The sequence below is a fragment of the Musa acuminata genome, chromosome BXJ2-10, assembly GCF_036884655.1.
Source record: "Musa acuminata AAA Group cultivar baxijiao chromosome BXJ2-10, Cavendish_Baxijiao_AAA, whole genome shotgun sequence".
Taxonomy (NCBI): domain Eukaryota; kingdom Viridiplantae; phylum Streptophyta; class Magnoliopsida; order Zingiberales; family Musaceae; genus Musa; species Musa acuminata.
The window spans coordinates 1324571-1344822 of NC_088347.1; the positions used below are offsets into that span (position 1 = coordinate 1324571).

General features: G+C 43.2%; 1 protein-coding gene across 1 annotated transcript in view; it reads right to left on the bottom strand.

The window, feature by feature from the left end:
- LOC135624238 (serine/threonine-protein phosphatase 2A 65 kDa regulatory subunit A beta isoform-like) overlaps positions 1–20252 on the bottom strand; it is a 59946-nt gene that overhangs the window by 13969 nt on the left and 25725 nt on the right. Inside the window, exon 4 of the mRNA XM_065127653.1 lies at positions 225–337. Within this exon, the coding sequence (XP_064983725.1) occupies positions 225–337 (113 nt within the window). The remainder of the gene's footprint in view (positions 1–224; positions 338–20252) is intronic.

Here is a 20252-nt window from a genome sequence, read left to right on the forward strand (position 1 = left end):
TATCAAGTTAGTGAAAAGAAGTTCATAAAAGAAACAATTAGAAGAATTAGAAGAATTTGAAAGAAGGGTCTCCAAACAGCAGACAGCATTGAGAAACAATTAGAAGAACTAGAAAGAAGGGTCTCCAAACAGCAGAAAGCATTGGACAGGACAGAAAACAAACACACAAAGAGAGAGAGAGAGAGAGAGAGAGAACAAATGATCCTGAAACAAAGCATATATACCTGTGAGAAATTAACAATCACTGGAAGAATATGAGATGCACAATCCTGCGGTTCCAGCAAATTCCCAAGAGCAGCACAACCCTCAACAGCCAACAAGCGCACTGAATCTTGATCTGACATGATGAGATGTAACTGAAATAAACTTAGACAAAATAATACAAGAATTTATTGGCTATTGATTACTTTGAATCAAAGAATAGAAGATTAGATTATGCTAACATTTAAACTATGATAATAATGATATAGAACCTATATTCAGATGATAAAAAGGCCAGACAATAAGACTATCACAACAAGTAATTGGTGCACGAAAAGACAACTACAGCTCAAGAAATGGTTCACAATCTCAAATTTGCACTTCCTTCAAATTATAACAGGCAAGCTCCAAATTTCAGCAGGCTGGGCTAGGCCAAGAGTATGCTATGCATTATGAGATTTAAAGCCCAAAGCTATATAAAAAGGGGAGTAAAGAGGAGGAGAGAGATTATAATTGGGACCTCAATCGGTAAATGAATGAATAAAGAATTCTTTTTTCCCACATATTGTGTGAGTGGTGTGATATCACATTCTTTTTCTGATGATATTATTCCATTGTATAGAGGAGAGAGACCTCCATTTCTGAGAGTTAAAACCTTGAGTGGATGGTGAGTCTAGTAGTTTTATCTTCTTTTGTATTTTCTAAAATATTCTGTTCTCTATTCTACAACTATTGAATCTCATAAAAAATATATTTTCTTTGCCCAACCACCAAGGCAGCCTAGCTTGAAGACTTTGGATTTGGTCACGACAAGTTCCAAGATGCCAACATATTCACCAAGGTGTCAACAATAGGAAGGGCCTCAGTTGCTACCTTCACTGAAAAGTCCTAAACTTAATATTATTACCAAGGTCACAAACATAAGTCAGACCACTACAGGTGCTCACGACATGAAGAGAAGAAGGCAATAACCTTCTCCACATGCTAGGCACCTATTTTCCAACTGGAACCGATTAGTGCAGTATACAATGAAGAACCTCACTGTTGTATCAAGGCTCTATTTAATAACACATGATTCTCAATTCCAAATGTTGTAGAGTAATAAATCTGGTGTGTACTGTCACGGATTTAGCTGGAATTTCCTAAGTCATGAGGCACCCTTGCAGTAAAGTCATGGACTTAGCTAGAGTTGCCTAAGTCGTGAAGCATCCTTACACCAACTTCTCGGACTTAACTGGGATTGCCTAAGTCATGAAGCACCCTTGCGATATATGCGTCCACAAAGAGAAAACCTAGTTGCAACCTCGTACAGGTCCCGAAGGACCTGTAAAACAGCAAGTTGATTAGTTTGAAAATAGGCGACGGACAAGTCCCGACGTCTCACGAAGTGGGAAGCTTTACAAGCAATTCAGCAAGCATCTTGAGTGCAAGAGAAAAAAAAGAGGTAGAAGAAAACAAGAACTTTAGAAGGTTGAACGAATAGTTGCAAGTCCGCAAACAACTGTTCAGCGGGTGTGGGGCGCGAAGGCAAGTTCCCATCAAGTTAACATGCGAACTTGTGAAGATTGTTCAACGCCCGACACTACCCCAAAGCCCCATCCCCTCTGGTGCCACCCGGGGGGTTCCAGGGTGTTGAGAAGGTTGACATTTCGTGTGCGGCTGCAGTCTGCAAAAAACAAGCCGTGGCACATGAAAACGAAGCTATTTTGGGGCAATTTTGCCTGGCATGACAAGCGACCGCACTACAGCGCTGCGAACTATTTAAGCTTACATTTTTACAAGCAAAAACACACAAAACCAAGACAAAACTTGCTGCCAAGCATCTGTACAAGTATGCAAAAGCGACGAACGGTTCTTTGAACGAAGTTGTTGTAGGTGTGCGACGACCATTCGTGACATTCTCCCCCACTTAAACTGTCGATGCCCTCGTCGACGCTTGCTGGTAGGCTTTGATAGCTGCTTCTTCATGTCATAGGGAGTCTTCGGGCTCCTAATTGGCTTCGGTTCGGGGAAGCTTTCGCCACTTCACCAAGTACTCGGTCTGCTCAGCTCCGTTGGGTAGTTTCATCTTACAATCCACTAAAATGGTTTCAACTCGCTTCTCTTATAAGGCTCTGGTGAGGGATAGCCAAGTTGGAACACTTCGGGAAGCATATTGCGGATCTGAGTGGTAGGCTTTCAAGTTGCTACTGTGAAAAACATTCTGAATTTTGAGCCACGCTGGCAATTGCAACTTGTAGGAGACATTGCCCACCCTCCTGATAATTGGGAAGGGCCCTTCATACTTATGCACTAATCCTTTGTGCACTTTGTGCCTAAAGAACTGGAGTGACGTTGGTTGGAGCTTCACCAACACCAAATCATTAACTTTGAACTCCTGCGGTCGCCTTCCCAAGTCTACCCACTTCTTCATCTTTTTGACCGTCTTCTCCAAGTAAACCCACACAATATCCGCATTTCAATGTCATTCTTTTGCAAAGTGATATGCTGACGGACTACTCCCAGTATAATCGATAGCCAAGGTGTGAGAAGTCGACAGTTGTTGTCTTGTAATAATCTCGAAGGGGCTCTTGTTGGACGCAAAGCTCTGTTGCAAGTTGTAAGAGAATTGGGCTATATCCAACAACTTCACCCAATCTCGTTGGTTGGCACTCACGTAGTGTCGAAGATATTGCTCAAGGAGCGAGTTTAAACTTTTAGTTTGGCCATCCGTCTGAGGGTGGAGGCTTGTAGAGAAGTATAACTTAGACCCTAGCAATTTGAATAGCTCGGTACAAAATCGTCCCAAGAACCGAGCATCTCGATCACTAATGATATTGTGCGGTACTCCCTAATACTTCACCACATTCTTCATCATCAACTTGGCCGCCTCCTCTATTGAACAATGTAGGGGTGCGGCAATGAATGTTCTATACTACGAAAATCGATCGACCACCACGAGTATTGATCCGAGTACCCCTACTAATAGCAAGCTTGATATGAAGTCCAAGGAAATGCTCTCTCATAGCCTTTTTGGTACGAGCAACGGCTCCAAAAGTCTCACCGACTTCCGCTGCTCCACCTTATCTTGTTGGCAAGTACAGTATGTTCAAACATATTCCTCCACATCAGTCCTCATCTTCAGCCAGTAGAAGGCCCTCTCCACGAGAGCTAATGTTCGTGAATGCCTAGATATCCAACCCAAAGGGAATTGTGATACTCTCTCAAGAGTTCACTCCTCAAATTGTCCACTCGAGGAACATAAACCCTATTCTCTTTTGTGTAGACAAGTCCCTCCTGGATCCAAAATCATTGTGTCTTGCCTTCTTTGATTAGTTGCATCAAGGTTACTGCCTAAGGATCACTGTACAGTCCATCCCTGATCTTGGAAAGGAATTTAGAGTGCAACTGACTTGCTTAGCCTTTGCCCTCCAAATGCATTGCATTCACCGGCTCTACTTTCCGGCTCAATGCATCGTCCACGACATTTGCTCTTCCGGGCTTATACTTCATTGCCCTATCAAACTCAGCCAGGAAGTCCCACCATCATGCTTGCTTTGGAGAGAGTTTATTTTGAGTTTGGAAGTAACTCAACACGATGTTGTTCGTCCTCAGCACAAATCGCGATTCGAGAATGTAGTGCCGCCAAACTCGTAGATAATGGACCACCGCTGTCATCTCCTTCTCGTGCATCGGATATTGTCGCTCGGTCTCATTGAGCTTGTGGCTCTCGTAAGCTACTAGGTGACCCTCCTGCATGAGTACTCCCTCAATAGCGAAGTCTAAAACATCTGTATAGACTTCAAAGGGCTTCCCATAGTAACAATTTGAATACCAGTTCTTCCAACACAGCAGCCTTTAGATCTTGGAATGTCGCTTCACATTTGTCGGACCATCTCCAAGGTTGCTCATTCAGTAACTCCGTCAGTAGAGCTGCGCACTTCGAATACCCTGCTATGAAACGCCAATAATAGTTGACGAAACAAAGGATCTCAGCTCCGGCACCTTCTTTGGAGTTCGCTATTCCGCAACAGCTTGCACCTTTGATTTGTCAATCCGAATGGAACCATCACTGATTCAATACCCCAAGAATAAGATCTTCGTCTGAGTAAAGTAGCACTTCTCCCTTTTCACGAACAAAGAGTTCTCCCTAAGAACCTTGAAAATTGTCCGAAGGTGCTCAACATACTCCTCAAGCGTTTGGCTGTAGACAATGATATCGTCCAAGTAGGCGACCACAAACTTATCCAAATACTCCTTGAATAGTTGGTTCATAAAAGTGCAGAATGTGGCTGGAGCGTTGGTTAAGCCGAAAGGCATCACCAAGAACTCAAACGCTCCATACCTGGTCATACAGGTAGTCTTCGCTTCGTCGCCTTCAGTAATGCGCACTTGCCAGTACCCCGACTGAAGGCCGGATTTGAAGAAATACTTTGCTTTGTCCAATTGGTCGAAAAAGTCCGCGATGAGCGGGATGGGATACTTATTCTTCACTGTCACCTTGTTGAGGGCCTGATAGTCGACGCATAGTCGGAAGCTCCTATCTTGTTTCTTTTAGAAGAGAACTGAACCTCTGAATGGTGCTTTGGAATTACAGATGAGACCACCGCTTAGCAGTTCGTCTAACTGCTTTCTGAGCTTTGCCAACTCTAGAGGGGACATGCAATATGGTGGTCTCACTAGAGGTTGTACTCCCGGCTCCAGCTCAATATGATGATCCACGCCTCTGCGTGGCGACAGAGTTTTCGATAACTCAGGTGGCATAACGTCTGTGAACTCCTTCAGAACGTTCACCACCATAGTAGGTTCATAAATGGCCTCCCCGTCGAGTGGCTCCAGCTTCACAGCAGCCACGAAGGTTAATTCTTCTTTTCGTGTCCCTTTCTTCAGTTGTAATGTCGATATTTATTGGGGGTCCTTGGTTCCTCTCCGAGAGACAGGAACCTCACAGGAGTTGTCACCTCCCATCAGACATAGGGAGTTTAGGAACGACATTAGCACTAACTTCGCCGTGCGGATGAACTCCATTCCGAGAAGCACTTAAAAGTCGTCCAATGGCACCGCCATCATGTTTGTGCTCCCGCACCATGTTCCGATCTTGATGGGGACTCCCGTTGCTAGCCCGAAGATCCGCTTGGCCTCCAACTTCACCGCCTTCATCCGACTTGAGTTCTTCTCCAAGATCAGCCCAAGTTGCTTTGCTTCTCGGTCGACAATAAAGTTGTGGGTAACGCACGTGTCCACCATTGCACGGGTTGTTTGGCCATTAAGCTTGATGTCCATGTACATCAACTTGCTACTCCCTGCTTTCTATGGCTTTGCCTTCATGTTCTCCCTCACTTGACCCCACGATACATTCAACAGCTTGCTACTCCTCATCGTCGTTGTTGGATTCCGAACTACTTGAACTAAGAGCGACGGACTTGCCCTTGTCCGATTTGGGAGGCTGGATTAAAGTTGTTAAGGTGTTGAGTGCTTGTTTCTGTGGGCACTCCCTCACCATGTGCGGTCCTCTACACAAGAAGTATCCACTAAGTTTTGGGGCCTTGCCTTTTGAGTTTAGCCCTTTGTGGGAACTCTTCTTCCTCTATTCGCTGCTAGACTCCTTCCCTCGAGAATATTTCGGTGGGTGATTTCCTAAAGATTGTTTCTTTTTCCCTTAGCCCTCCGAGAAAACAAAGTCAGTGAGCCTTTTCGCAACCATAATTGCCCCAATCACATCGGTGACATTCCTTCGATGCAATTCCTATTGTGCCGACGGCTTTAGGCTATCGAGGAAGATAAACAGCTTATCCTTTTCGGACATGTCCTGTATGCCTAGCATCAGTGCAAAAAATTAGTTCACGTACTCCCGAATAGAAGTACTTTGGCAGAGTTGTCTCAGCTTCCTCCTTGCAACGAACTCAGTATTCTCGGGTAGGAATTAAGTTATCAACACCCACTTCAAGTCCTCCTTTATGTCCACTCGACACCGACCTTGTTGGATCTCCTCCCAACGGGTTCGCCACCAAAGTTTTGCATCCTCATTCAGATACATAGTTGCTATCGAAACTTTGGTATCTTCAGAATTGGGCCTTGTAGCTCAAAAATACTGGTCCATGTCAAATAAGAAATTCACGAGCTCCTTTGCGTCCCTGGCACCCCCGTAGCAATGAGGCTCAAGTGCCCTCAAGTTTTGTGGCAGTGCAACGCGGGTGTTGCTCCCTCCCGCATTTAGTGCCCTTGTGAGCAATGTCACTTTGGAAGAAAGTTACGTCACGACTTCGTGCAAATGTTGCACGGAGTCTTTGGTGTCTTCCATCGGTTGACCGACTAGGGACTCAACCTTGTAAATTCGAGATTAGCTTCTTCTTGCAAGCTCTCTACCCCAAGAAGCTTTCATTGGCCTTGGTAGAGTTCCTCCAAGCTCGCTTTCAAAACATCTAGGCGGGTTTCTGCTGTTGTCAGTCTCTCTTTGTGGTTCTTTTTCTCCGTTAGTGCTCCAGATTGCGCCTCCTCTACTCGCGGAGAGCAGCCAACTTCTCGCTCGTCACGTTCGTTATTGCGCTCCTCCTAAGTGGCTCCAACAGCATGAGAGCGAGTTTGCACTTGCAACCCACCTACGGCTGCTTAGGGCAATGGTTCGGCTTACCTTGTCTTGCTCGATTCGCCACGATGTTTTGCCATGGCGAGATTGCAAAGTTTCTTCGCTGCTTGCTCGAATTGCTTGCCTGCTCTGATACCACAATGTCACGGACTTAACTGGAATTGCCTAAGTCGTGAGGCACCCTTGCAGCAAAGTCACAGTGACACCAGGGTAATGCGAAATGGATTTTGAAAAGAAAGCCGATAGTACAATTGTACTTTCTGGAATAAGTTTTTCGGATAGAAAAAGAATAAACTCACGATAACACTTTAATAAAATCGAAAAATAACTCACCACCAAGTTTAAAATCACAAAGGGATACAAAAAGTTCACCATCCTAAGGATAATAAACACGGATACAGAACTAAAAACAAAAGATTCACCACTCAAGGAAGCATCCAAGAGATACAAAGTTTAAGAGAGAACTCCAGAGAACTTCCAATATCATCAGTTCCTAAACTCCTTTCTAACCCTAAAACACCAAAATAAGTAATAGTGCATGAAACAACCCTTCATGCATATAGAATTACGAAATTAAGTATTTTACAGCTGGTAACTAACCCTTTAATGCGTTCATTGGTCATAAAGAAAAGCACCTTAAAACAGCATTAACTTTGTCTAAGGAATATACTCATAAGTTGTCATATTTGAGTGGGTTGGATTAAAGGCTATGAGACACCATTGTGGGCGGTAGAAAATACCATAGGATAAACAAGATCCACACTAGTTGATTGTAGCAAATTATGCACTCCCGTGTCAATCTCCTCTGGTTAAAAAAGACTTGTCCTCAAATCCTCATTTGTTTTATCAACATGATTATGACAAGGACTTAAATCAATCACATTGAATGTTAGGGACACTCCATAATCTTCAGGTAGCTCGATCTCATAAGTATTCTTACCAATTATCTTAAACACCTTGAATGGACCATCAACCTTTTGTTTCAATTTCCCAAATGTGCTTGGTAAAAACCTCTCTTTCCTTAGATGAATCCAGACCAAATCACCTACATTAAACTCCATGTGTTTTCTATGATTATTGGCAGCTTGCATGTACCTCTCGTTTTGTTTTTCAATAGTTACTTTAACACCCTCATGTAGCTTCTTTATTTGCTTAGCCCTCTCATCAGCATCTTCATTAAATTGCTTAGTTGTAGAATGAGAGACTAAATCCAAAGGACCAGTAAGATTAGCACCATAAACAACCTCAAAAGGACTCTTACCAATGCTATGATGCATGGAATAATTGTAGGCAAACTCAATTTGTAGAAGAATGAGATCTCATTGTTTAATGTTCCTGCCAACATAACTTCTAAGCAAGTTTCCCAAGCTTTTGTTTGTTACCTTAATTTGCCTATCGGTTTATGGATGATGTGAGCTCCTGAAATTCAAAGAAGTACCCAACTTCCTCCAAAGAGTTCTCTAAAAATGACTAAGAAATTTTGAATCTCGATCAGACACCATAGTTCTTGGAATATCATACAATCTGACAATCTCCTTGAAATACAAATCAGCAATATGGGATACATCGTTTGATTTGTTGTAGAGAACAAAGTGAGACATCTTTGAAAATCTGTCAACAACAATCAATGATAGAATCTTTGTTCCTTTAAGTTCTTGGCAGTCCCAAAACGAAATCAAAACTCACTTCCTCCCATAGAGCATTAGGCACCGGCAATGGAGTGTACAAACCAGAATTTTGACTTCTTGTTTTTGCCATATGACACACTCAACATTGTTTTTGCCATATGTCCTCCCAAAAAATCACCATGAGCTTCAGCTAAAATTACTTGTCTCAAAGAACAAGATGGAGCACACAAGGCATTAGCTCGAAAAAGAAAACCATCAAAGATAGAAAATTGTTGAAAAAAACCTGATTTGTAATTTGTCATATTGAACCGAAATCTACATCATTCTCATAGAGATATTTGAATGTCTCAAATCTAACCATTTTGACTTCCATTGCTAATAATAAAGAATGCTTTCTGCTCAATACATCAGCAACTACGTTTTGAACACTAAATTTGTGCTTGATTGTAAAGTTATAAGATTGCAATAACTCCACCCAAGCTGTGTGCCTCTTGTTTGGCTTGTACTAGTGATTAATGAACTTCAATGCCTCATGATCAGAATATAGGACAAATGGCTTGGCAAGAAGATATTAACTCCAATGAGATATAGCTTGATAAATAATAATGAACTCCTTATCATAGGTGGAATAACACCTTCTTGTATCATTCAGCTTCTCACTAAACAAAGTAATGGGCTTTCCGTCTTAACTCAAAACAGCACCAATTCCCACATTAGAGGCATCACATTCAATCTCAAACATCTTGTCAAAATTAGGTAGTACTAAGATAGGAGCTTCGGTCACCTTTCTTTTTAATAGCTCAAAAGCATCATTAGCCTCACTAGTCCATTTGAATTTATTATCTTTCAGATATTCAGTGATTAAAGTAACAATAAAACCGAAACCCTTGATGAATCTTCTGTAAAAGGAAGTTAAGCCATGGAAACTTCTCAAATCATGCAATGAAGCAGGTGTTGGCCAACTAAGAATAGCTTCTACCTTACTTTGACCCATCATAATTCTATTTTTCGAAACAACATATCCCAAAAACACCACACTAGGAGTAAAAAAATCACACTTCTTCAGATTAGCATAAAGCTTTTATTGTCTCAAAATAAAAAATATCTCGTTAAGATGATTCATATGCTCCTCTTCACTCTTATTGTACACCAATATGTCATCAAAGTAAACCACAACAAAAGTCCCAATGTATAGCTTAAGTATATGATTAATAAATCTCATGAAAGTTCTAAGAGCATTAGATAGCCCAAATGGCATAACCAACCATTCATATAAGCCTTCTCTAGTTTTAAATGTTGTTTTCCACTCATCTCCAGGCCTCGTTCTTGTTTGATGATAGCCGCTCCTCAAATCAATTTTAGATAAAATAGAAGCACCACACAATTGATCAAGTAAATCATCTAACCTTGGAATGGGAAAACGATAATCAATTGTGATTTTGTTGATGGCGCGACTATCCACACACATTCTCCAAGAACCATCCTTCTTAGGCACCAACAAGGCTGGAACCGCACAAGGACTCATGCTCTCCGGAATTAACTCCCTTTTTACCAACTCATCCACTTGCCTTTGAAATTCTTCATGCTCCTTGGGACTCATTCTGTATGCTGCTTTATTAGGTAGAATAACCCTCGAAATAAGATCAATATAATGTTGAATGTCTCTCAAAAGTGGAAAGCCATGTGGAATCTCTTCCGGTACAACATCTTGAAACTCCTACAGGATTAGTTTCATGATTGCTGGTATCTCCTTGTGTTGTTCATTCTCCTCTACTAGTACTAGAGCCAAAACATGACCACCCCTTTCTAATTCTCCCTTGCATTCACCATAGGACATAAAAGAACTAACTTCCTTCTTTGGTGCACTGATTTCAGAAGGTTGTAATAGAGCTAAAATAATCTTTTTTTCATTCACCTTAAAAGAATAAGTATGTTTGTAGCCATCATACAACACCCTCCTATCTTAATGTCAAGGTCTACCCAACAGTAAATGACAAGCATCCATAGGATGCAACATCACACCATATTTCATCTTTATAATGCTTGCCAATAGAAAACGAAACTAAACATCTTTTAATTACCTTGATGTCATTTCCTTTTTGCAGCCAGTATAATTGGTAAGGATGTGGATGAGGGATTGAGTCCAACATGTTCTTTCTCACCCAACTTTCATCCTCAGCCACACAGGACACTTGTAAACTACGTTATAACACAATAGATAAACCATGATCGGCATAAGTAACCTCTTCCTCATCATCATCATATTTTGGTTCGTCGTTGGCTTCATCTTCTTCTCCATCACTATGAACTTCAACCAAAGTAACAATCCTCTTATTTGGTCAATCTGAAGCAATATGCCCAAAACCATAACATTTGAAGCATTTTCAACCACTTGGGGTAGAAGAATTAGGTGTTTGCTACCAGCAGATCCTTTACCCTTGTCTTGCACCTTTGATACCCACCTTAGTTTGGAGAGTAGGCTTGGAATTTCCTCCTTTCGTATAGCCATCTTTTGACTCGTACCGAGAACTCTTTTCAAACTTCAATTGTTTTTCAACTTTTAAAGGCAGCTTGCTCATATCATTTAAACCATTTTAGCAATCTTATATTTTAAACCTCCTAAGTATCTTGCAATGGTTTGCTCTTCTGGTTCCACAAGCTCTCCTTTTAACATGAGATTATCAAACTCTACTGCATACTCTTCCACACTAAGATCTTTTTGCTTGAAATCATAGATTTTGAGAAAGATCTCTTGCCTATAGTTATCAGGTAAGTATTTCCTCTCCAACTCCCTTTTTCATTTTCTCCTACGTTACGATCTTACTCTTCCCCTCACGTTCTTTTTGCTTCTTCATATTTTCCCACTAAAAAGATGCATGTCGTCTGAGTTTGAGTGTCACAAGCTTTACCTTCTTTTGTTCTGGTGGTTTATGAAAATCGAATATTCTTTCCACTGTATTAAGTCAATCAATAAAGTCATCAACATTGATTTTACCTTCAAATTCCGGAATATCCAATCTTAGGTTGTATTTATTCTGTCACTCATCTTGGACTCCAGGCCTTGCTCGAAATCTTCCCGACTCCCTTGAGTGAGGAGGTGTATCATCATCAGAAATATACTTTTAGGCATCATCTTCATGTTGGTTGTTTCTACTTCGAAGTTCTTCAATGATTTCACTTTTTTCTTGTAGACTATGTAGCAATCTTCGTAGTTGCAGCCTCAAGGACTCAACATCATCTTCATGGTCGCTACCTTCACCAATTACATCTTTTCCATTCCGCCTTACCATGCTCTCTAACCTTTAGCTCTGAGACCAAACTGATACAAGGGTAATGCAGAATAGATTTTGAAAGAAAGCTGATAGTACAATTGTATTTGCTGGAATAAGCTTTTCGGATAGAAAAGGAACGAACCCATGATGATACCTTAATAAAATCAAAAAATAACTCACCACCAAGTTTAAAATCACAAAGAGATACAAAAAGTTCACCACCCTAAGGATAATAAACAAGGATACAGAACTGAAAACAAAATACTCACCACTCAAGGAAACATTCAAGAGATACAGAGTTTAAGAGAGAACTCCAAGAGAACTTCTTCTAATATCATCAGTTCCTAAACTCCTTTCTAACCCTAAAACACTAAAATAAGTACTAGTGCATGAAATAACCCTTCATACATAGGGAATTACGAAATTAAGTATTTTACAACTAGTAACTAACCCTTTTATGCGTTCCTTGGTCATGAAGAAAAGCACCTTAAAACAGCTTTAACTTTGTCTAAGGAATATACTCATAAGTTGTCATATTTGAGTGGGCTAGGTTAAAGGCTATGAAACAACATTGTGGGCTGTAGAAAATACCATAGGATAAGCAAGATTCACACGAGCTAATTGTAGCAAATTAGGCACTCCCATGTCACACGGACTTAGCTGGAGTTGCCTAAGTCGTGAAGCACCCTTGCGCTAAGCTGCTAACTTCTCGGACTTAGCTGAGATTGCCTAAGTCATGAAGCGCCCTTGCGATATATGCGTTCGCAAAGGGTCAGCCTAGTTGCAACCTCGTACAGGTTCGAAGGACCTGTGAAACAGCAAGTTGATTAGTTTGAAAATGAGCGATGGACAAGTCCTAACGTCTCGCAAAGAGGGAAGCTTTATAAGCAATTCAGCGAGCACCTTGAGTGCAAGAGAGGAAGGAGAAAACAAGGACTTTAGAAGCTTGAATGAATAGTTGCAAGTCCGCAAACAACTACTCATCGTGTGTCAGGCGCGAAGGCAAGTTCCCGTTAGGTTAACGTACGAACTTGTGAAGATTGTTCAACGCCCGACACTACCCCCAAGCCCCATCCCTCCTAGTGCCACCCAAGGGGTTTCAAGGTGCTGAGATGGCTGACATTTCGTGTGCGGTTGTGGTCTACAAAAAACAGACCGTGGCACATGAAAATGGATCCATTTTGGGGCAATTTTGCCCAGCGCGACGAGCGATCGCACCAAGGTTTGTCGTACCGGACTGTACCGCCCGGTACGGGCGGTACGTACCGGTCCGATAGGCCAGCGGTACGCGACACTCCGTACCGTACCGTACCGACACTGTAGCAGTGTAGCAGTGTACAGTAACACTGTAGCAGCGCTACGAACTGTACAGTAACACTGTAGCAGCGCTACGAACGGTACGTGTGAGTGTACCGCTCGGTACACCTGGGTGTACCGAGCGGTATACCGTACCGTACCGGTACCGAGCCCGGGTCGAAACGCCGATACGGTACGGTACGGCGAACCTTGGATCGCACTGCAGCGCTACGAACTGTTCGAGCTTACATTTTTACAGGCAAAAACACACAAAATATGCTGCCAAACATCTGTACAAGTATACAAAAGTGACGAACAATTCGTTGAACGAAGTTGTTGCGGGTGCGCGACAACCGTTCGTTATAGTACCGGTCCATTAATTGTTAAAGCAGACAATCTTTGTGTCAATTTACATTAAATGTTGGATCATGACTACATTTCTTCCATTAATCTTTGTTTTAGGTGTCAATTTACATTTTCAAAAGCTTAATTGGTATTAGGTCCAAGGTCTGCAATTTTGTACCGTACCGGAGTTTCGACGTTCTGTCACGGACTTAGCTGGATTTGCCTATGTCGTGCGGCACCCTTGCGTGTCCGTCCGCAAAGGTCAGCCTCCCCGAAGCCTCCCATTGTCCCTTAGGACCACCAAAAGAGAGAACGGGTTAGAGAGAACGCCTCAATCGGGATCCACAAGCAAACATCTCCGAAAAACACTTCATAGACAATGCAAATTACAAACAGACTTTACAAGCTCTGAACAGTGGCACAACAAAAGGTAAAATGGTCCATTACAGACCGAAAATCTCTCACACGTGTCCACATGACACAACCTTTATTTACAAGCCTAAAGAGGCCACCAACCCAACTAAAATGGGACTATTAAGCCTTCGACCCCCTTTACATGCTGTACAAGGCATGAATATGCCAAAAGACACGGACATACATAAGCATTACATCAAACACCTTGTTTAGAAGTTTGTCCGTAACATTCTCCCCCACTTATTCCTTCGACGTCCTCGTTGAAGCCTTTGTCGACACTACAACTCCTCGCCTTTGCTGAGTCTCCAATCTTCTGCTCCAGCTACAATGCGCCTTCTTGGCTCCTTGCTACTCTCCGCTGTTGTTTTTTAGTAGTCGAACCTTTGATCCGCCATGCTGCTTCAACTCACCAATGACTCTGACTCTGGTGTGGGGTTGGCTGAGTTGTGTTGATCCTTGTTGATTCCTGCGGATCCCCCAGATGAAGGAAAAGACCATCCTTACTGCGCCAGTCTCTCAAATTTCTCATGCTGCTAGAACTGGTTGGATGCTTGTTGGAGCTTTAACGAGCATCATCTCGTAAACTTCTGAAGTTTTGGGTCCTTCCTCCACAAAATCTGCTCATTGACTCTTCTTTCACTTAGTTGTCACATCCAAGTAGGTTCGCATCACTTCCGCTTTCGATTGGCATTTCGTTAGGAAATGAAGCGGACAATCTACTCTCAGTAGCACTGATCACCGTTAGTGAGGATTTGACAACTATTGTCTTCCATTATCTTCGAAGGGTCTTTGAACTTGTGCAGAGCTCCTCTGCTGGATAGATAAGAGGATTGGGGTACTCGGTTTCGCCCATTCTCTTAAGGGTTAAGAAGGCAAAAGTTACTTGACTTCGCCCGCCTCCTCGAGGTTGTACTTCATGCATCGAGCTAGTTACTGGCCTTCGCCTGCTCTTTGCTCACACTTCTGAAGCACTTGAAGTGTTTGCACTCCTTGCGTTGAGTTAGTTACTGTGATTCACCTTCTCAATGCCATTGAACTTCTGGAATGCAGGAAGTTTTCACCCCAACTTGGAGTAATTCTCTCATAGGTTTGGTCGCCTCTGGGATTGTACCGTCTTCTCCATCAACCCTGCCGCCTACTCCTCTGAGTAGCAAAGGTACAGCACCGCGTACTGCCTGCTTCGTTCCTTGGTTATGCACTCTTGCATGACCCGAAGTCCTTCACTTTCGGCTATCTTTGATGAGAAGCACATTGACACCGGTCTTACGAAGTTCTTCGGCCTCTGCCCTTCAGCCTTGTCTCGGTACTTGGAGATTGCCTCTGCATTCTCCACCTCCTCGGCCCCTTTCACGACCAAGCGCTCTCCCTCCATGAGAGCAAGGGATCAATGATTTTCACGGAAGTCCTGCCTCTGCGGTACCATGGCGCTGCCATGCCCATGGCGCTGTCATGTCCATGGCTCTACTATCCGTCGCCTCGCATCTACATCCCTTTTCTTCACAATCAATAGATATGTTTCCGTGACACTCCTCCGAGTTCACCTCCATTCTAACTGATTGCTTGACTTTGGGTAGCTAAGTCCCTCTGGACTCGTCGTGTTGCTTCCTCGCCCCTTTCGACTCTCTGCTTCAACACCTCTGTGTTCTCCAAGCAGTCTGTTTGGTCGATGGAAAGACAGACTGTAACTCCCATGCATGGCCTCTGCCATCACGTTGTAGGGTTTGCACCGATTCTGTTCTTCTTAGCTTCCTTAGTAGCAACGTTTGCTTACTCGGCCTTGTCCTCTGACTTGCCAGGCTCCCTTAAGCGAATATGAGCTCTGGAGCAGTCCAACTCTCCAGCTGCTTCGATCATGCCTCTGCATGATCAAGTCCCTCCCATGGGACTCACTGGTACTTGCATTCGAACTTTTCCCTTAGTGGAACACAGCCCCCATATGCTGATGACCAAGGTTTTCATCCGATGCAAAATTCGATACACGCCCGGAAGACCCGCCTCTGCGGTACCATGGCCTTCACTCCTTGAATCCATAGCCCTTCTTGCCGTCGTGTTGTTCACCGAAGTGGAGCTCCCAGTAGCTCCTAATCATACCTCCATATGATCTAGTCCCTCCCGGGACTCACTCGTGTGTATCGCATTGCCACGAACTGTTCCACCACGATCCGCTGCACCATGTCGCCTCCTGGTGACATCTCTATTGCATTCTGATCCTTGTGGAATAAACTCGAATTGTGAACCCTCCATATGTGTGGCCTCTGCCAATACATCGCAGGGACTCCTCCACCTTCGATTTTGTTCGCTCCTTTGGCAATCGACCTTCATCCACCCACTCTTGAGTCACACCTAGATGAAGCACCGCTCTAGGACAGTCCGTCGCCTAGTAGCTCCCGAAGTCCACCGACTTCACTGTAATTTGTGCACCATTGTCTGGATCCTCGGCCTCTACCCCTACCAGCACAATCTCCGCTCCGCACTGCTTCCTTCATGGCAACTTGAATGGCAACACTGTGGCATATTCTTCAAGAGTACCCGCCTCTACGTCCTCTTGCCCCGTGCTAAGGCCTTCTGAACCCAACTTCGCCTCCGCAAATTGAGTCGCCTTAGTTCCTCCATCAAATGCTCCTCCGAGATAAGGTGCATGTGCCCAGAAGCTCCCTTCGTCTTTGGCACCATGCAAGATGAGTCCGCTCCGTTAGAAAGAAGGACCCATGGAACAACATGATCCTACTCTTGTCTCTACAAGAGTTCATGTCCTTGACCTCTGTCTAAGAAAAGCACTGTGCCTCTGCTCCATGTTCCAACTTCTATGCTGGCTCCCTTCATGCGACTTGGGTACTTCGCCAAGTTACACCCAAGTTGCTCCGCTCCTCGTTTTTGCATTGAGTCGATGGTGGCCCTCGCGCCCACCATTCCACGGGTCAGCCCTCCCTTGAGTCCGATCTCCACATCGACTCCAAGTGTGCCTTCATTTAAGTTGCTTTGGGTTGCTCCCCCACTTGATCTCGCAATGCATCCACCAATGCATTCTCTCAAGCGAGATCATGCAACGACTCCTCGCCGCTTGCTCAGTCCATCGAGCTTCGTGGAGTTGTTGTTTGTTGAGGTACTCCTCCTCAACATGTGAGGTCCATCCCACATGATTCTCCCTCTAGAGAGCCGGGACTTATCCCTCCTGGATAACTATCCCATTGGAACAACATCTCTCTTCGTTTCGGAGACCACCATCCCCTTGGACTACTCCGATCTGTTGAACAAGCTGTGCATTGTTCTGTCTCCTGCAAACGCACTTGCTAGATTGCGACTCCCCATTATTACTAGTACTAATTGCCTTCCTCGGGCTCCTCACAAGTTCAGATTGCAAGAGAAATCAATTTCATGTATATATAGCATTAATATCATAAGCAAAGTAAGAGACTATATCAAAATATTGATTAGTCTAGAAAATAAAGCTCCAGCCCCACATTATCAAGAAGATTGCAGAATACAAAGAAGAAGACTTGACCACAAAGAAAGGCCTTAGGTCATGGCTAGGTATTCTAAACTACGTCAGAAATTATATACCCAATTTGGGCAGACTCCTAAGCCCGTTATATTCAAAAACAAGCCCAACGGGAGAAAAACGAATGAATGAGCAAGATTGGAAGTTGATCAGAAAGATCAAAGGCCTAGTGCAAAACCTTCCGGATTTGGAAGTCCCCCCTGAAAATTGCTTCATAATCTTAGAGACAGATGGATGTATGGAAGGATGGGGAGGGATCTGTAAGTGGAAGAAACAGAAGTATGATCCCAAAAGCACTAAAAAAATATGTGCATATGCTAGTGGCAAGTTCAGCCCGATCAAATCCACCATTGATGCCGAAATGCACGCCGTTATGAAGACTCTAGAAGCTCTGAAGATATACTTCCTAGACAAAAGGGAGATTATTATAAGAACGGATTGTCAGGCCATAATAAGCTTCTTCAACAAGTCATCTCAGAACAAACCTTCCAGAGTCAGGTGGATGGCCTTCGTAGATTATATAACGGGGAGCGGCGTGGACGTCAAATTTGAACACATTGAAGGAGAAAGTAATGTCCTGGCTGATTCATTATCTAGACTAATCAATATTTTGGTTGCAGGATGGCCAAGCGAATCTCTGTTTCTGATCCTAGAAGCCACCCAGGAGGTACAGGCCAAGCCCAATGCTCGGGTATTGGCTCACCTGAGTCAGATGATAAATCAAGTGACCTCCTCCTACAGTACCAACAAGAATTGGATAAGATCACAGCCGGAACACGTGGAGGACTTTCATTCAATAAGATGGGATTATCAGAAAGAAGACTTGGAGCGATCCAGAAAGAAGCCTCCAGACAAGCGGTCAGTGCGCTCCAGCAATTCATCAACATCCACTCAATCAAAACAAAAGAATACAAGAAAAGAAGTGGAGGAAGGGACAATTGGTACAGGGATTGGTTACCGGTCATCATCCAACAACAGCAACAGCTGGAAGATGCCTTATCCCTAGTAAAGGACGTAACGCAGAGGACAACAAACTTCAGCCTCTAAAGATAGCCAGCGCAAAAGCTTTTCTTAGCCGCCAGAAAAAGACAGACCTAGTGGACCAAGCATAGACTTTTTAGCCTCCTTAGTCACTAAGAAAATGAGCTGAGCCTCGGGGAGCCGCTCATAGTGCTAGTAATAATGGCTTGAAGGAATATTCCTTCCTTCTGCAAGAAGTCTAGCAATAATAGAGGAAAGGATAAGAATGCGATGGGGCCCAATGAGTACCCGGTTCTATCCTCTTCTTCTATATATTCGCTAGAACTAAGCTCTTGCAGGGCATCGGTCGATAACACCAGAGCCTTACTTGAGCAAGAAACTTTCCCTGTACTCACCTTTGTGCCCAAACTTTTGTAAGCAATTTAAGCTTTCTCTAGTTCTTTGTGCCCAAACTTTTCATTCAAGTTTCTGCTTTCATTCTGTTAGTTCCTCTCCGCTTTTCATTCATGCTCCGCTTTTCATTCTGTTTTCATTCCCGCTTTTCATTCATGCTCCGCTTTTCATTCTGTTTTCATAATTCTGGTATCAGAGCCTACTGTTTTGATATAGTCTCTTACTTTGCTTATGATATTAATGCTATATATACATGAAATTGATTTCTCTTGCAATCTGAACTTGTGAGGAGCCCGAGGAAGGCAATTAGGTCAGAGAACCACAGTAAGACCTTTGACGCAAGCCCTCTAAAGTTAAGAAAGTAAGTAGGATTAAGCTCATGCATATCTAGTATATGTCTAAGCTTTGGGAAGAATCTATTCAAAAGTGGTATACCGACTCTCATACCTCCCATCTTGATTACTTAAATCTAGCCGAGACTTCAAAACCTACCCAAAAGGAACTTGCCCACAATATTTCAGTTATTTACGACCGAACTTGTCTCTCAAGTAGAGTAAATCTAAGAAACTTTAAGCTCCTGCTTGAAGAAAACCAAAACCTTGAGCATAGGATTAAAAGGCTTGAATCCTCAGTAAAAACATTAACCTCCTTATTTGTTGAAAATAAGCCTCTCACCCAAACTGAAGTTCAGAAACTGTTGTTTGAAATAACTAAGCAATCCAGGCTTATTGAAGAAGAAGCCTTACGGCTATCACGAAACCTCGATCAAAAACTCCAAAGGATTGAAATCTTACTATCCAAAATAGAAAAGCAAATTTTTGGATGAGCCACATATCCTCAAGGAGTACCGAATCCTACAAAGAAGCTCTTAAAGCCACTGAATCCATTGATCCCCCGTCACTCGGTTTTCTTGAAACCAGTGATTGTCCGGGAACTCTCAGCCACCAGACAGCTGTAATTAAACAGCACAACGTGCAAATACAACTCTTAATACAGATAGCTGAGGACATAAAAGGAATACGAACGGAACTACAGACAATACGGGAGTTGCAACAATCAAAACCCATACAATCCCAAGTAGTACCGGACGAACTCATCTCCAGACTAGCAAACCTCAACTTGGGTCCTTCGGAAAGACCTAAAGAGGCAAAAGGAAAAATTCTGGTCTTCAAAGACCCCATAAAAATTTTCCAAGAAGCAAGGAAATGACTACCAGAACTCAAGAGGTGTCTACATCAACTCCTCTCGTGGAAGACCAAATCAGGAATTACCGGAGAAACCAGAGGAGAATATTCAACGCCAGAAGGCGACTCGGGCAGCTTATCTCCAGAAATACGAACCCAAATATACAAATTCTGGAACAACAGATAGACCCTCAAGCACAACTACAATTATCTATGAGGGAAAGGGCTACAATAGCGCCTGCTGAGGTGCTATATCATTCAAGAAGAGATGATGTACATCATAGGGTCTACACACACAGGTCTGAAGAAGCCATGTTGGTCACAAATAACCAGGAAGACAGGGCTTTTATACAAGAACGAAGTTTTGACCAACTGATCCGGAGTGGGATGAGATACATCCATCTAGGGATCCTTCAAGCAAGGATCCAGACACTCCACCGACAAGAAGAAGGAACACTAGCACTATTGGTGTTC